Source organism: Ceratotherium simum, chromosome 16 (assembly GCF_057802395.1).
Source record: "Ceratotherium simum simum isolate JZ-2026a chromosome 16, ASM5780239v1, whole genome shotgun sequence".
Taxonomy (NCBI): Eukaryota; Metazoa; Chordata; class Mammalia; order Perissodactyla; family Rhinocerotidae; genus Ceratotherium; species Ceratotherium simum.
In genome coordinates, this window is record NC_141915.1 from 56,616,058 (window position 1) to 56,632,979 (window position 16,922).

The 16,922-nt window shown below is 40.5% G+C and overlaps 1 protein-coding gene across 2 annotated transcripts in view; it reads right to left on the reverse strand.

The window, feature by feature from the left end:
* SRP68 (signal recognition particle 68) overlaps positions 1-16,922 on the reverse strand; it is a 33,928-nt gene that overhangs the window by 12,528 nt on the left and 4,478 nt on the right. For both annotated transcript variants that reach the window (XM_004432782.3, XM_087441650.1), the window contains exons 3-8: positions 14,432-14,545; positions 12,428-12,623; positions 11,523-11,605; positions 11,133-11,242; positions 10,491-10,573; positions 9,145-9,285 (exon numbers count right to left, since the gene is read on the reverse strand). In XM_004432782.3, the coding sequence (XP_004432839.1) occupies positions 9,145-9,285; positions 10,491-10,573; positions 11,133-11,242; positions 11,523-11,605; positions 12,428-12,623; positions 14,432-14,545 (727 nt within the window). The remainder of the gene's footprint in view (positions 1-9,144; positions 9,286-10,490; positions 10,574-11,132; positions 11,243-11,522; positions 11,606-12,427; positions 12,624-14,431; positions 14,546-16,922) is intronic.

A 16,922-nucleotide genomic window follows, 5' to 3' on the forward strand; every position in this document is an offset into this window, starting at 1 on the left:
TATAAAGACAAGCATGGCCACCATTAACTCACTGAAACCTAGAGCAGCACTATCCAATAGAATTTTCTGTGGGCCGGCCCCGTGGCTTAGTGGTTAAGTGTGCGCGCTCCGCTACTGGCAGCCCGGGTTCGGATCCCGGGTGCGCACCAACACACCGCTTCTCCGGCCATGCTGAGGCCGCGTCCCACATACAGCAACTAGAAGGATGTACAACTATGACATACAACTATCTACTGGGGCTTTGGGGGAAAAAAAAAGGAGGAGGACTGGCAATAGATGTTAGCTCAGAGCTGGTCTTCCTCAGCAAAAAGAGGAGGATTAGCACGGATGTTAGCTCAGGGCTGATCTTCCTCACAAAAAAAAAAAAACAATTTTCTGCAATGATGGAAATACTCTGTATCTGCACTGTCCAGTACAGTAGTCATTAGCTACATGTGGCAACTGTGTACTCGAAATTTTAATTAAATTTAAATAGTCGTATGTGTTTAAGTGGCTACCGTACTGGACAGTAGAGATCTAGAGAAACACACTTCATACAAACCATAAGTACCTCAAGTTAACAAGATTCTTTATACTCATTTAATCAAACTCACTGGCCAAGTTTTTCAAAGTACTAATCCTGTGGAATGAGGCAGCTGTGTAATAGTTAACAACTGGAATAAGATACGTGATTAGACTTGGCACCAACGAAACACATACACCAGGGCCACATCATTAGCAGGCAGGATGAACTCCCGCATCAGTTTTGATACCATGCAATCCAACAAATATGCCACCAACACCCTTTTTAAGATGGGTGGGGTTTAGCGGTTAGGGCCCTTTTTAAGATGGGTGGGGTTCAGCAGTTGGGGCAATGGGTATATAAGTAAGAAAAGAGTAAACTTGGTTTTACCAGCTACACAGGATCTGTCTCCTTTCCTGTAGGGAGGATATAACTCAAATGAAAAACATAAAATGATGCTAAAATGCCAAACCTCTTTACTGCCAGGTATGTTCCCTTTGATTAAGGAAATGTCTGCATCAAGGTGCTGAACATAAGCAGACTTTCCCACTGCTCCCGCAAAATTCTAAGTTCCACTGGGAATTTTACCAAAATCCTAAACCACAACGAAGGGAAAAGCCTATCTGAAGGGGAGGACTTCAGTGAGCTGTGTTTTTTTTTTATGATGCCCACACTGCACAGCAACTCCAAGAGCACTCATCTCTGGAATAGAGCTTCTGTGATGCGCCCTGGGCCGGGCAAAATGGCTCCAAATAGGAAGCCTGAAACCCATTTTGCTTCTTACACTCTTATTCTATAAACTTATCTTGGAGGCTAAGATAATCCTCAAGAGACAATGGAACAAGAAACACCTCTCTGTATGTAACGGCAGGATTCCTCAGTGTCGACGTGCAGACCTCCTGAGTCTGCCACTGAGCCAACAAGGATGTGCTCCTCCACACAAGGGCAAACTCCCTGCAGACGGATTTGTGGTCTGCCTGGACCTTTTCCCCAGGTGTGCCTATGACACAGAGAATTCTTAAGCCCAGAAGCAATGTGTTACTCAGTCCTAAAGAATAAATAAAGAAATTCTAGATCATTTTTTATAACACTTCAAACACTCCAGGATGTGCTTTTCTACAGCCTCAAGCCATGTCTCAAGGCTCACTGGTACAGAGGAAAACCAGCTCCGTAGGTCCTGAGGTAGAGACCCCCTGTTATGAAAAACAGAGTTCCCAGATTGCTTTCACTTGTTTACAAAAACTGCTGGAAGGCGGTGGTGTAAATGAGAGACAGACAAGGCAAGTCGGACCACATTCTCCACCACACCCGTAGGAGAACCAAGGAGATGGGAACCAAGCCTCAATCGGCCCACTGAGGTCTAGGAAAATACGCAGGGAATCTAGTAAAGAAGGATACAAACCTCACTGAAGAATAGATTTTTTTCAAAGAAAAGGATAAACAGTCTCCCTTCCACTCAAATATCAAAATATTAACCATAACTTGAGGATAAGAATCATGAAACCTGCAGACATTTTAAACCTGCTCTCCCTCACAAAAAGAGGTGCCTAACACCACCCTCACAATGCAACCACAGTGACAATTCAGGTGTGATCAAGTATTAATAAAGCAAAATAGAAATAAATTACTAAGTAAGATAATATTAAAGACATGAAGACTTAACGTTTGGCTAAAGAGACTAAGGATTTTGCAACTGGATTTTGGCTGCTGATTCTCAGTTCCAGACTTTTCAGTCTAATATTTTATCTCCCTGAATTATTTCTTCCTTCCGTGCTTTCCAGTAAACTGCTGTTTTAGTATTTAAACATCATAACAACCTCTACAAGCAAGCAATAAACTGGGGGATACCAAATTCCTGCATTCCACTTCCTAGAAAGTGGCAAATACCATTATCAGCTAGGCTAAGAGACACTGAAATTAAGAGTCCTGTATCTCTAAGGCATAGTTCTTGGTTTCCAAGGCAGAAAACTCAATATAACAATGAGAACCGGTAAGGTAGGTCAGGCCCACATTATATCTAGCCAAATAATCTGACAGTGGCACCAAGGAGCAAGCGGTTCTTGAGATTAACCTCAAACGGCCAAAGGACATTTTTCATATTTAATAACCTCTGGTTTATTCAATTCAATAGACATTTAATCTAAGAATTTGAAGACATCTAAGAATTTAACTAACATCTAAGAATTTAACTAAACTTTACTTGACAACATACTTAAATTATTTTACTTACTGGCTTGATTTGGTATATGTGTGATATAGGACATTAGAACTTAACTATTTTTGTGTGTGTGTGTGAGGAAGATCAGCCCTGAGCTAACATCCAATGCCAATCCTCCTCTTTTTCTTTTTTCTTTTTCTTTCTTTTTTTTTTTTTTGCTGAGGAAGCTCGGCCCTGAGCTAACATCTGTGCCCATCTTCCTCTACTTTATATGGGACGCCGCCACAGCATGGCTTGACAAGAGGTGCGGCAGTGCGCGTCTGGGATCCGAACTTGTGAACCCCAGGCTGCCGCAGCAGGGCGCGCGCGCTTAACTGCTTGCGCGACCAGGCCAGCCCCAGAACTTAACTGTTTTTAATGTAAAAACCTTACCAGAATTCTCTGGGATTAATATACATTTTGTTTGATCTACCACATTATTTAAAGGTCTCTGATACTCAGAAGTGATCCCAACACACTGTATGATCCTTAAAAACCATAGATAACTGTATTCACCACAACTAGCACATTAACGAGGCACTTAACAGGAGATAACACTACAGATTTTACAAACATTAAAACGATAAGGGATGTCAATAAATTCATGTCAATAATATATTATCAACTCCATGTCAATAAATTCAACAATTTACATGAAATTAATAAATTCTTCTTAAAAAAAAACACATCCAAACTGACACAAGATGAAATAGGAAATCTGAATAGCCCTATAACTCGTAAAGAAATTATATTTCTTTAAAACAAGCAAAAACCATCTTAAAACCTTTCCCACAAAGAAAACTCCAGGCCCAATGGTTTCACTGGTGAATTATAACAAACATTTAAAGGAAAAAAATACCAATATTACATAAACTCTTTCATAAAACAGAAATAAACATCTCCAAACTTATTTTATGAGATATAAATAACCCCGATACCAAACCCTGAAAGAGAAAAGAAAATTATAGGCCACTATTCCTCATGAAAATAGACGCAAAATACCTAAAGTATTAACAAATCAAATCCAGCAATATATGAAAAGTACGATACATCACAACCAAGTGTGGTTATCCCAGATATGCAAGGATCGTTTAACACTGAAAATTAATCAACGTGGGGCTGGCCCTGTGGCCTAGCAGCTAAGAGCATGTGCTCCGCTGCTGGCGGCCCGGGTTCGTGCGCACCGAGGCACCGCCTGTCAAGCCATGCTGTGGTGGCGTCCCATATAAAGTGGAGGAAGACAGGCACAGATGTTAGGCCAGGGCCAGTCTTCCTCAGCAAAAAGAGGACGATTGGCATGGATGTTAGCTCAGGGCTGATCTTCCTCACAAAAAATAAATAAATAAATAAAAGGTTCACAAATATTATTAAAAAAAAATCAATGTAATTCACTACGCTAACAGGCTTCAAATATTCTTCCCCCTTTAAGCCTTTATTTTTCTAAATTGAAATATCTGAAACTGTCTTCATATGGTTTCTTCCAACCCTTTGATTTCATACACTTTTCAAACACTACATTGTATCTTGTGGAACAGCAATTAAAAACCCATACAATATTCCTAGCGTACCTGCATATCACAATTTTTACTGGTTCAGGAAAAGCCTTACGTTAGATTTCTAATGACCCAATTTGACTGAGGAGCAGCTACATTTAGCAGTGAAAGCCTGCACCAGCTGGGGCAGGAAACCTTGGCCACTGATCCTGACTTACCCTCAACATAAAATCTTGGACCAACCCTCCATGGATCTGCATAAAACATGTCCAGTGGGCAGGGCTCTGACTCTTGAGTGCAGGAGCACTTGTATGTTTTTAAATTTAATAACTGAAGCAACGTAAGATATAGAGGATAATGGGCTTAAATAGATGGTGGAGAGCTTTAGAAAATGCTACCACAACACAAAAATGCATCACCTTCATTACTGAGCTTTTATATTGCCGAGAGCTGTTTATTGAAGGACTGTTTTCATCTTGATAAGGACCTTAAATACCGTAACAAAACACAGCATGTGAGGAAAAACCTAAACTATCAAATACAGTGAGATTCTTTTGCTCTCCCTCCACCTCACTTTTTTTGGCAGGTGCTTAATAATAAAGAAAAGTTTTAAAATAAACATCTCCATTAAATCAAGACTGAAAATTCTTAATTTAAATAACTTTATTCAATCAGAAAAGGAGTCAAGGGGCCGGCCCGGTGGCGCAAGCGGTTAAATGCGTGCGCTCTGCTGCGGTGGCCCGGGGTTCGCTGGTTCAGATCCCGGGCGCGCACCGACGCACTGTGCTTGTCAAGCCATGCTGTGGCGGTGTCCCACATAAAGTGGAGGAAGATGGGCACGGATGTTAGCCCAGGGCCAGTCTTCCTCAGCAAAAAGAGGAGGATTGGCAGATGTTAGCTCAGGGCTGATCTTCCTCACAAAAAAAAAGAAGCCAAATATATATTTTTAAATCTACACAGTATTCTCCTTTTAGACAATTTATTCTATAACAGTAATCTAAAATACAGAAGAATCCATCTAGACAAAGATTCATTATATCATTGCTTATAGTGCTTAAAAACTGTATGGAAGGGGCTGGCCCAGTGGCGCAAGCAGTTAAGTGCACGCGCTCCGCGGCGGTGGCCCGGGGTTCACCGGGTCGTATCCCGGGCGTGCACCGGCACACCGCTTGTCAAGCCATGCTGTGGCGGCGTCCCGTACAAAGTGGAGGAAGATGGGCACGGATGTTAGCCCAGGGCCAGTCTTCCTCAGCAAAAAGAGGAGGATTGGCAGGTGCTAGCTCAGGGCTGATCTTCCTCACATACACACAAAAAAACTGTATGGAATGAAAATGTCCAATCATAAATACGCTTTGATTAAACAGCATTTAAAAAGTACACATACCATTAACTGTGTATATTAAAAATGGATATTAGATAGAATATATTTAACTACATAAACATGCACACTGAAGACAAGGTGGGAACACTGAACTAGCAGCCGTTGTGTTGAGAGATTGACTTTAAGTATTTTCTTTTTTACCTATTCAAGGGTGGAATAATGTCGCTGTTTTTTCTTGCCAACATCATCAAAATTTTGGCCAATCTTGAACTGCTTTAGAAGGGCTAGTTATATGACCTGGAGATCCAGAAGTCAATCCTTCAACTATACTGAAACTCAAGTTTGAGAGTAATCCTTTTAAAAAGGTGCTCAACTAGTCATCACACGACTGAAGCGATCTTCAATTTTAAAAGCAATAGCTTCACGTGCCGTTGTAAAATGTTTTCACTTGGTCTAATTTAGCACAAACTAAATTGTTTTACGAATAAGGCAAAAAGACCTCCCTCAAATAGGTTTTTATTCTCTAAATATGTATAAAGAGAGACAAAACATCCCTATACCTTCTCCTCCCTTATAGGAAAGTCCCCTCCTCCAACTAACGTACTGAATTGGAGGTGATTCCCCTACCAAGGACTATTTGTTTCAATTAAGGTTCTACTCATTCAGTCTTTAGCAGGGGCCCAGGACTCTGCTTAACGTACTTTGTTAAGTGAAATTACATTTAGCTATTCACCAAAGCTGAATAAAATGATCCTGCTACTAGTCTTCCTGATGAATCTAACAGGATATGTGGAAAAGTTCAAGGAACATGAGCTTTGGAGTCAAAAGGGCATGGTTTTAAATGCGAGCACTCCTTTCTATAAGTATATGGCTGTGGGCAAGTTATAAAGTCTGAGACTGGTTTTCCTATCTGTAAAATGAGAGTATCACCCACCCCAAAGAGTTAAAAAGATAAACACATGAAAGCATTAAGCAGTGTATCCAGGACATTAAGGAGGATCATTACTCTCCTCTGCTCGTCTCTGTGGTGTCTCCATCCAGGTGACCACAAAGTATTTAAAAAATTTTGTGAAATGATTTGTAAGAACATGAAAAATCCTCACAACATGTTAATAAAAACAGGATACAAAATCGGCTATCAGTATAACTACAACAAGTAAAAAAATACATAACACCTCTTATGAATACGAAAAAGACTAAAAGGAAATACACTGTTCTCCTTTTTATTTTTATTATTATTATTTTTTTTGGTGAGGAAGATCGGCCCTGAGCTAACATCCATCCATTGCTAATCTTCCTCTTTTTTGCTGAGGAAGATTAGCCCTGAGCTAACATCTGTGACTATCCTCATTTTGTATATGAGATGTCACCACAGCATGGCTTGATGAGCGGTGTGTAGGTCCGCACCCGGGATCTGAACCCTCGAACCCTTGGCTGCCAAAGTGGAGCACGAGCACTTAATCACTACGACACTGGGCCAGCCTGTTCTCCTTTTCAGTACAACGCAATATCAACGAAGGTATATGGGAAGTGGGACTAAAGGTTGATCTCTTAAAAACATCATTTATATTTTCTAAACTTTTTAAAATTACTTAATAAATGTTAGCTTTCCTGTCCTTTATCTGATATATGTCTGTGGCCCCATTCCTAAGGAGCCCCATTTAATTTGCCCATACAGGCCACCCCTTACCCCTATTCTAGCCAGAATTCCTGCCCCATTGTCACTGATGGCAGTTCTTTACTTCCAGCGTGTATCCCTTTAAAACAAAAGAATTAACCCAATCACATAATCTAAATGGTTGTTACCAGAGCCTTAGTCCAGAAGAGATACCGCCATACAACAGCGCCAACGAAACGCTCTCAAAAGGTTTCTCAGTCTTTTAGTTTAAGGAAAAAAAGTCAGGGGCCGGCCTCACGGCCTAATGGTTAAGTTTGGCATGCTCGGCTTTGGTGGCCCAGGTTCAGATCCCGCACACAGAGCTACGCCACTTGTCAGCCATGCTGTGGCAGTGACCTGCATATAAAGTAGAGGAAGATTGGCACAGATGTTAGCTCAGGGCTAATTTTCCTCAGAAAAAAAAAAATCAACTTTGTGGTATTGTTCTAATCTCTTGTCCTGTAAGCAAATAAAAGGGAAATGAGAGTGGCAATATGTAACACAAAGACACAAAGAAAGCTGCCCCCAACCCAAAGTAGCTATTTTAGAACAAGTTACTGAAAAGCTTAAAACAACTCATCAGCACAACTAACAAAGGACCCCTACATACAAATTATTCAAGGTGCAACTGCTTACTGTAAAGTCTCATGAAACACCACTGGTCCCTGGTGAGGCTGTAAACAGTGTTCAGCAGCATGGTCTTTTTTTTTTGGCTGAGGAAGATTTGCCCTGAGCTAACATTTGTCACCAACCTTCCTCTTTTTTGTATGTGAGCCACTGCCATAGCATGGCCACAGACAAGTGCTGTAGGTCTGTGCCTGGGAACTGAATCTGGGCCACTGAAGCAGAGTGTACCAAACTTAACCACTAGGCCACCAGGGCTGGCCTTTTTTTTTTTTTTTTTTTTTTTTTAAAGATTTTATTTATTTATTTTTCCCCCCAAAGCCCCAGTAGATAGTTGTGTGTCATAGCTGCACATCCTTCTAGTTGCTGTATGGGGGACGCGGCCTCAGCATGGCCGGAGAAGCAGCGCGTCGGTGCGAGCCCGGGATCCGAACCCGGGTCGCCAGCAGTGGAGCGCGCTCACTTAACCACCAAGCCACGGGGCCGGCCCTGGCCTTTTTTTTTTAGATGCTCTTCGTCTCATGTGGAGGAGGAGCTCTAAGTAGCGCCTTAATCACTCTCTACTTTGTGCAAACCAAGATCACCAGGATCTCTCATCTTTTGGAACTCACTTGGATGTTAACAGCCACAAATACAGGCAACAATTATGTCAATAAGCAGCATCAAATAGTACAGCTTTGCATGAATATTACATATACATACTGCACATAAAACAAGATATTCTGGCTTAGCTAGGCTCCCCTTAAAAGGCCCAGGGACAAGAGGCGGCCTTTCTAAGGCTAGAAGGTTAGGACAAGAGGTCAGAGAGACATAAGGGACATGATAGCTGAGCTGCTGGCCCACCTGCTGGGCCAAACGTGACCCTTTACACTGAGCCAGCCTCTTACTGCTCCAATTTTTTATGTTGATGACTGTCACTGTCAATTTTTCTGCCCTCTAACAAAATAACTCCTCTATAAACTCAGCTTTTAAAATGATTTTAGGGGCCAGCCCCGTGGCTTAGCGGTTAAGTGTGCGCGCTCCGCTGCTAGCGGCCCGGGTTCGGATCCCGGGCATGCACCGACGCACCACTTCTCTGGCCATGCTGAGGCCGCGTCCCATATACAGCAACTAGAAGGATGTGCAGCTATGACATACAACTATCTACTGGGGCTTTGGGGGGGAAAAATAAATAAATAAAATGATTTTATTCAAGAGGGTACATCTTGAGACTGTTACCAAATCCCAAATGGCATCAAGATAAATTTTTGTTTTGTGAGAAATGAACACCAACAAAACACTACACCTTAAACACACAAGGACAACCTTCAGACACACACAGAAGACAGTGTAATAGGTATTTCTCCTTACCTGGGCAATGGCTGCTTCATTATCAGCCAATCCCAACAAAAAGATCCTCACTTTGTCAATCTTCACTGGAACCGTCCTCCCTCTCCATTCCACTTCACTCATGGTAGCTGCCTGTTTGGCTCGAGTCTGAGCGATCAATGCCTGGAAAATAGTTATAAAACATTAAGGCTTTAACTGTGGATATGAGTGTCCCAGGTGAAAATAAGTGGAAACTATTTTAATTTTTTGTGAGGAAGATCGGCCCTGTGCTAACATCTGCCAATCCTCCTCTTTTTTTGCTGAGGAAGATTGGCCCTGGGCTAATATTCATGCATATCCTCCTCCACTTTACATGGGATGCCGCCACAGCATGGCTTGCCAAGCGGTGTGTTGGTGCGCGCCCAGGATCCGAACTGGCGAACCATGGGCCACCGCAGCAGAGCGTGCACACTTAACCTCTTGCACCACCGGGCCGGCCCCTGTGGAAACTATTTTTTGTCTTTCTATAACCAACATATTATACTTTATAAAGTATAGTATATAGAAATTTAAATTCCTCCTTGGTATCGTATATCTTAGCTTATAGAAACTCAAAATATTAAAAGGATATAACACAAGGTTAACGAGAGCAACATTAAGTTTTGGTAAGGGTATAAGGAAAAAAGCATATGTGTATACACAAGCAGAAATGTAAATCAGTAGAAACTTAAAGATATTTATCAATATGTATCAAAAGCTTCCGAAACATTCAATTCCACTTTTAGGAATTTATCCTAAGGAAACAACTGTGTACAAAAACTGGGGACAGAGATATTCACAGTAATACTGTTTACCACTTAAACAACCAAGAATAATGAAGTGGTCAAATAAAGCAGACGTCACTGGAGTACCAAGCAGCCATAAAAAGATGATGGTGTGGAAATGTATTTATTGAAATGGAAAAAACACATGTGACATTATATTTAAAAAGCATGTTATTAAACAGTGTATACTGAGATCCCATTTTTAAAATATATGCCTTTTTTTTTTTTTCTTAACATATACAAAAGCCTGCAAGAGATTCATCACATTATTAACAGTGGTTACCTTCGGGTGGTAACCCACTTGATTTTATTTTTTTCCCCCACCTTTTGTATTTCCTACTTTTTCTATGAGCCTACATTGCTTAGAAAATAAATGTAATGAGGTAATAAAGTTGCATACTTAAAAACATTAAATGAAAAAAGTGTTTTGTTAAAAATATAAATATAGATATAAATGCATGCATGTTAATAGCAATTATATTGGGTGATGAGATTATGGATTACTTCTTTTTCTGGACTTTTTCAAACCAAAGACTTTTCACAAAAATATACATACTAGATTACCTCCAATTTTTCAGCCAGGAGACCCTCAGTGCCCCCAGACCTCAATCTCATCTGCATGAGTTCATTGATAGCTGACTGGTCCCCTGAAAAAGAGAGAGAGAGACTGAGTGCAAAATCCTCAAGGGTCTGGGCTGTTCTCTCAAAAACCACTAGATTCAACCCTGAGCTCTTGCCCCTCCACAACTACGTTTTAGTGAATCCCAAGTTCTTTTACAAAGCTCTTGGGGAGTATAGAAGATGGCAGGATGGAAATGGAAGCAAAGGAATTGCCCTCTGTGATTCCCCCCCCCCCCCAAAGCCCCAGTAGATAGTTGTATGTCATAGCTGCACATCCTTCTAGTTGCTGTATGTGGGACGCGGCCTCAGCATGGCCGGAGAAGCAGTGTGTCGGTGCGCGCCCGGGATCTGAACCCGGGCCACCAGCAGCGGAGAGCGCGCACTTAACCGCTAAGCCACGGGGCTGGCCCGCCCTCTGTGATTTTGAGCAAGGCTGACTTCAACAATTCTACTTTTTTCATCAACCAAAACCCACACCAACGATGGATGCAAAGGAAAGGGAAGAAAGTTAAATAAATTCTCTAGGCTCTCTGAGATGAACTACCACCACGCCACCTGTCAATGCTCAACTCAGTCCCTGCTCACCAATGTTATATGCACAGTAGCGGATGTTCGGCGAGATCTCTTCCACACGCTGGTTGTACAGCACAGCCTGCTCTTCTGTGAAAGCGCTGGCTAGCTTCTCATAGATAGTTCTGTGAGGAAAAGAAACATCAGGTTTCACAGCAGAATTATTTTAAGAAAATAAACTCACAAGGAACACAGTGGCTAAAAACAAAACACTGTACTTTGAGGCCCTGCTACCAATTACCAGAACTTGCACGTTTTAAGGATGAAAGAGAATAATCAACATTTCTAAAGGAAAAAAAAATAAATTGTACCATCTTTCACAGAAACAATCATTAGTTAATGTGCAGCTTGAATTTAACCATCTATAATCACAACTGGCTATCGCCTTTGGATTGAAGGACTTACTTGCATTTGTTAAAAGCCTCAATGGCAGCTTTCCATTCTTGATGTTCAAAACGCAACATTCCTGAGAGATAAGCTGTGTAGGCCTGGAAGGGATGGGAAAAGAGGAACTACTTGAACGTCCAAGAACCAGCGTTACAGCTCAATCTCCTCTACTTGCTACTTTGATATCAAGAATATAGAGATATTCAGGTTGATTTTAAAAAGAAAGACTGATTTCACTAATAAAATGTGACACATAGGTAATTTGTTATGATTCATTTACTTCCCAGGAGAAAACTTCAAAATAAAGGAAATTTGTTTTCTTCATTTGACTTAACCACCAGCTTCTGGGCTACAACATAAGGACCAAGGGTGAACATAAACTTGCAATATCTTTCTCTTTTAAAAAATTTATTTCAAAAAGAATTCTTATTTTGTGAATATTTCCAGATATGAGATGCAAGCTTTCCATCTCTGTATCAAAAGAAGCAGAGCTTTCTTTAAAAGTTAGAGCTAGGGGCCGGCCCGGGGTTCGCCGGTTTGGATCCCAGGCGTGCACCTACGCACCGCTTGTCAAGCCATGCTGTGGCGGCGTCCCATATAAAGTGCAGGAAGATGGGCACGGATGGTAGCCCAGGGCCAGTCTTCCTCAGCAAAAAGAGGACTGGCAGATGTTAGCTCAGGGCTGATCTTACACACGCACGCACGCACGCACACACACACACACAAAGTTATAGCTAATTAGTAAAAACCAAGAGCTCAAAAACAAAAACAAGAGATGCCAACTTCACCTTAAAAAAGCAAGATCAGGTTTTTCCCTCTCCTGACTGTCAATTTATAAGAAACTCTATTCTGTTCAACTGCATTTTTTTAAAGTCACATCTCTAATCTCCACAGTAAAGCAAACCTGATGTTAAGCCACTAACCTGAGCCTCTAACTTGGTCTTGGCATCCACACGATTGCTCTCACATAAGCGTTCCAATTCCTCTGCATGCTTCACAGCTTTGCGCAGGCGAGACAACAAGTGGAACCGTTTTCGGGGTTCAGTGTTGGCTTCCTGTTTGAGCTGCATGGCGTAGCTCCAGGCTCTTTCGGCATCCATCAGAACCAGAAGCAAATATCTAAACCGGAGAGAGAAGAACCGGCAAACTGAACAATAAAGGCCAGGAGCGGCAGGCGCAGATACTCTGAGCCCCAACCTTCAGCCTTTCACCTTTCCCTACTCTCCTTGGCTTTCCTCCTCAGAACTACTCTTCTCACAGTATCAACCATGATTCCCAAATCAGTATCTCAGATCCCGACTCAGGCTCCACCTCAGGTTTCTAACCATCTATCAGACATATCTCACTGGGAAGTCTGCTACCATCTCAAACTTGGCAAACCTAGACTTACTCCTCCCAAATTTTGGCAAACAGAGACAGTCTAGGCACACAATCTGGCTCATCTTTGAATCAACACTTCCTTCCTCCCAACCCAGTTAGAAACCAAGTCCTTAAGAGGCAATATATTGAAGTGGTTAAGAAGAAGGCTCTAGAGTCTGGGTTGGAATCTCAGTGCCATCACTCACTAGCTGTATGACCTTGGGCAAAGTACTAACCTTTATGTGCCTCACTCTCCCATGTAGTAATACATGTAACAAACTCAGGCCTGAGCTTGGCACTTACTAAGTGCTAAATAAGTTAGCTACTTTATTATTATTCTGGTTAATTTTTCTTTAAACTTCTGCCTTGATTAATCTTCCCTAAACGTCAGCTTAATCTTGTCTCTCCAAAATAAAGGATCTTGCTATCATAAGAGATTCTTCTTATACTCGATCTCATCAATACATCCTGCTACATCCCATCATGGTCTCTATGCTCTAGTTTTTTTACTGTGTCTCCATACACCAAGCTCCCAGCCTCTTCACTGCCTGAGCAGCAGTGAACAACTGTCCAGAGCGTTTTAATTCCTAGAGTGCATTCACAGACACCATGGCTTGCTGTTGCCCCTGACACAGATAGTTTTTTCTTCTCACAAATCCTTCCAGGTCCAGCCTCCTCCATGCAGGCTTCCTGTCTTTCCTATCAACAACCAGCAAGCTGACCTCTCCCTTCCAAAATTTCAGAATTCTTAAGAGTAAATGACACACTTAAGTAAATGGCAGTCTTGCTATAATGTAGTATTCCCTGTTTTGTACTTGACCAACATCTCTCAACAAGATTACAGTTAACGAGGTTCAAGAAACTATGCCTCCCCAACTCTTCTCTATCCAATACGGTGTCTAGCTAAGTCCTGGACACATACTAGACCAGGGGACAGCAAACATCTTTTATAAACGGCCCAATAGTAAATATTTTAGGCTTTGTAGACTATATGGTCTCTGTCACAACTACTCTGCTATTGCAGCACAAAAGCAGCTGTAAACAATACCTAAACGAATGATGTTCCAATAAAACTTTATTTACAAAAAGAGGTGGCAGGAGGACCAATTTGGCCAGTAGGCTGAAGTTTGAGGAACTGACTGAGAGACTTTCAATACATGTTGCTTGACAGATTAATCCTTCAGCACATACTAAGCATGGGTGCATTTGGCACTGAAATACAGAACTCTTCTGTAATAATTTACACACAGCTAGACCTCACTTAGGATATACTCATTTAAGTAAGCATTTAGACATTGAAATTTGCATTCTAGAAACCTTACCTAATAAACAATTAGATTCTAATCACTAATTTTAAAATTTACCATTCCACCACAGTTCTTGAACAAGTTACTGAACCTCTTTGAGCCTCAGTTTCCTTATCCTATAACACAGAAATAGTAAGAACGTCCATTCCACAGAGCTGCTGAAAGAATCACACGAGATAATTAAAGAGTGGGGCACACTGTAATTGCTCAATAAATGTAAGAGCAAGAAGTATTTAGCACCTAACACTGAGCAGTCAATACCTGTTATCAGTCAGAAGATCTTCTGTTACTTTTTTCCCTGTGAATTTGTGTCTGTTCCCCATCTTGAAGTTGAGTGTTTTTCGGAGACGTCTTTGTCTACGGGAACAGTAGCCTCTGTAAGAAATCACAAACAAAAATCATTCAGCCAAGCTGATAGTACTTTCAATAGTAAATTCTATAATAAGGTCGAAGGTTTGAGGTGTTCTACTTATGGTTACTATAGCTACCACACATCATTTGCAAACATTTATTGAACTAAAACATGCAGGGCAGTATGAGTGGTATCACAGAAAACACGGAGAGAGAGAGGACCAGTACCCATTCTCAAAGATATCAAACTCTAGGTGGGGAGGATCATGCAGATAAAATAGCAACCAAGAAAACAAGGCAAATGTCAAACTGAACGTAAAGGACATAAGTAATCACTTTCTTCTTTTAACACTGTCACTGGAGAGGATTGATAGTGGGCTTTGAAAGAACGAGGACGCTTCTGATGGATTATAGGAGAATGGGTATCCAGAGGGAGATGGTGATGGCAGTGAAGACATGGAGAAAGGAACTGCAAGCATGTTCGAAGAAAAATGAGGAGGCTAATTAGGATATCACCAAGAAACACTATAAATGTCATCTCAGATGCCAAGCCTCCCTTCTCTGTGCTCATGTAGCTCTTTTTCTTACTTCGTTACGTTATCAGGCATTGTAATTATGTTCTTACATGTCTGTCTAACATATATTCCTTTAGTGAAAAGATGATTTTATTTTCAAATTTCCCCCATGCCTTATCATAGTACCTAACATAAATGTATTTCGACTAAATCAGTGTAAAAATACATATAAAATTTTACCAACCCTTAGCCAAATAATATAACATAAAATTTACAATACAAAATGATATTTAAATGATACTTCAGCATATCAATCTTAAAAGTACCAGGGTGGAGGTTATTAAAAAGAAGAAATAATAGTCTGGTTGAATCTTTGAACTAGATCTTTTTCCTCAATTCGTAATTTGTGCTTTAATTACCACTACAGATGAATCAAATTATCAGATTATCACTATAGATAGAAATCAAATGGAACACTCATACATTATGGGTAGAAATATAAATTGATAAACATTTTCTACAATATGGATACATTTATCAAGATCCTTAAAAATTTTCATACTCCCTCAACCAAAAGTCTACTTCTATACTACTCTATACTAAACAAATAGTGAGAAATACAAAGAGGTATGGGATTCAAGGGAACAAAATTTTTAAACCTACAAAACTGGCTATCATATAAATAACCAACTTGAGGGAATAGGTAAATAAATTATGATACCCAAAGAATGGGTATAATGCAACTAACAAAAATCAGGTGTATGGAACGTTTTTATAGGCATGGAGAAAAACATACCATATAATGTTCAGCAAAAAAGCAGGATACAAAGTTGTATATACAGTATAAACAAACTTATAAAAAAGTGCATAGAAAAAGGCTAGAAGACCAAAAATACTATTTGGTAGGCACACATATACAAATATATTTATGTATTAGAAGACATAAAAATGGACTAAAGGGTACACAAAGTCAATTTTATTTTATGTACGTTTTACCAAGCAAAAATCCAATCAAAAATGCAATAATGAATAAAATTAATAACTAGAAAAAAAAGAACCAAAAATTGGAATCAATCAATATCTATTCACTTGGGGGGGCCGGCCTGGTGGTGTAGCAGTTAAGTGTGCATGCTCCGCTGCAGCAGCCCAGGGTTTGGATCCCGGATGCACACCGACGCACCACTTGTCAGGCCATGCTATGGCAGAGTCCCATATAAAGTGGAGGAAGATGGGCACGGATGTTAGCCCAGGGCCAGTCTTCCTCAGCAAAAAGAGGAGGACTGGCAACAGATGTTAGCTCAGGGCTAATCTTCCTCACCAAAAAAAAAAAAAAAAAAAATCCATTCGGTTGGGGAAGACAAGCAGATTGTGGTTCATCCCTATGATGGAATTCTACTGAGCAATATGCTCAGTAAAAGAAACTAGACACAAAAGGCTACATACAGTATGATTCCACTTATATGACATTCTGAAAAAAGCAAAATTATAAAGACAGAAATCAGAACAGTGATTGCCAGGAGCTGGGGGTGGGAAGAGGGGACTGACTACAGGGGAGCTTTTTGAGATGATGGAAATGTTCTATATCTCAATTTTATAGTGGTTATCTAACTATACCCATTTGTCAAAACTCAAACTGTATACCTAAAAAGGATGAATTTTACTGTATATAAATAATACTTCAATAAACCTGACTTAAAAAAAGATGGGAACTTGTGAAAACACATAGTAGCCAACTTGAAGGGGCTTACTGGCCAAATTTCCATCAGAGCATCAAATAAAAAATGATAGTATCAGATTACAACTTACAGAATAAAATAGGAAACTATGAGTACATACAGATACAAACAAACAAATACACTGGAAGTTTGATGAAGAATGGGATATTT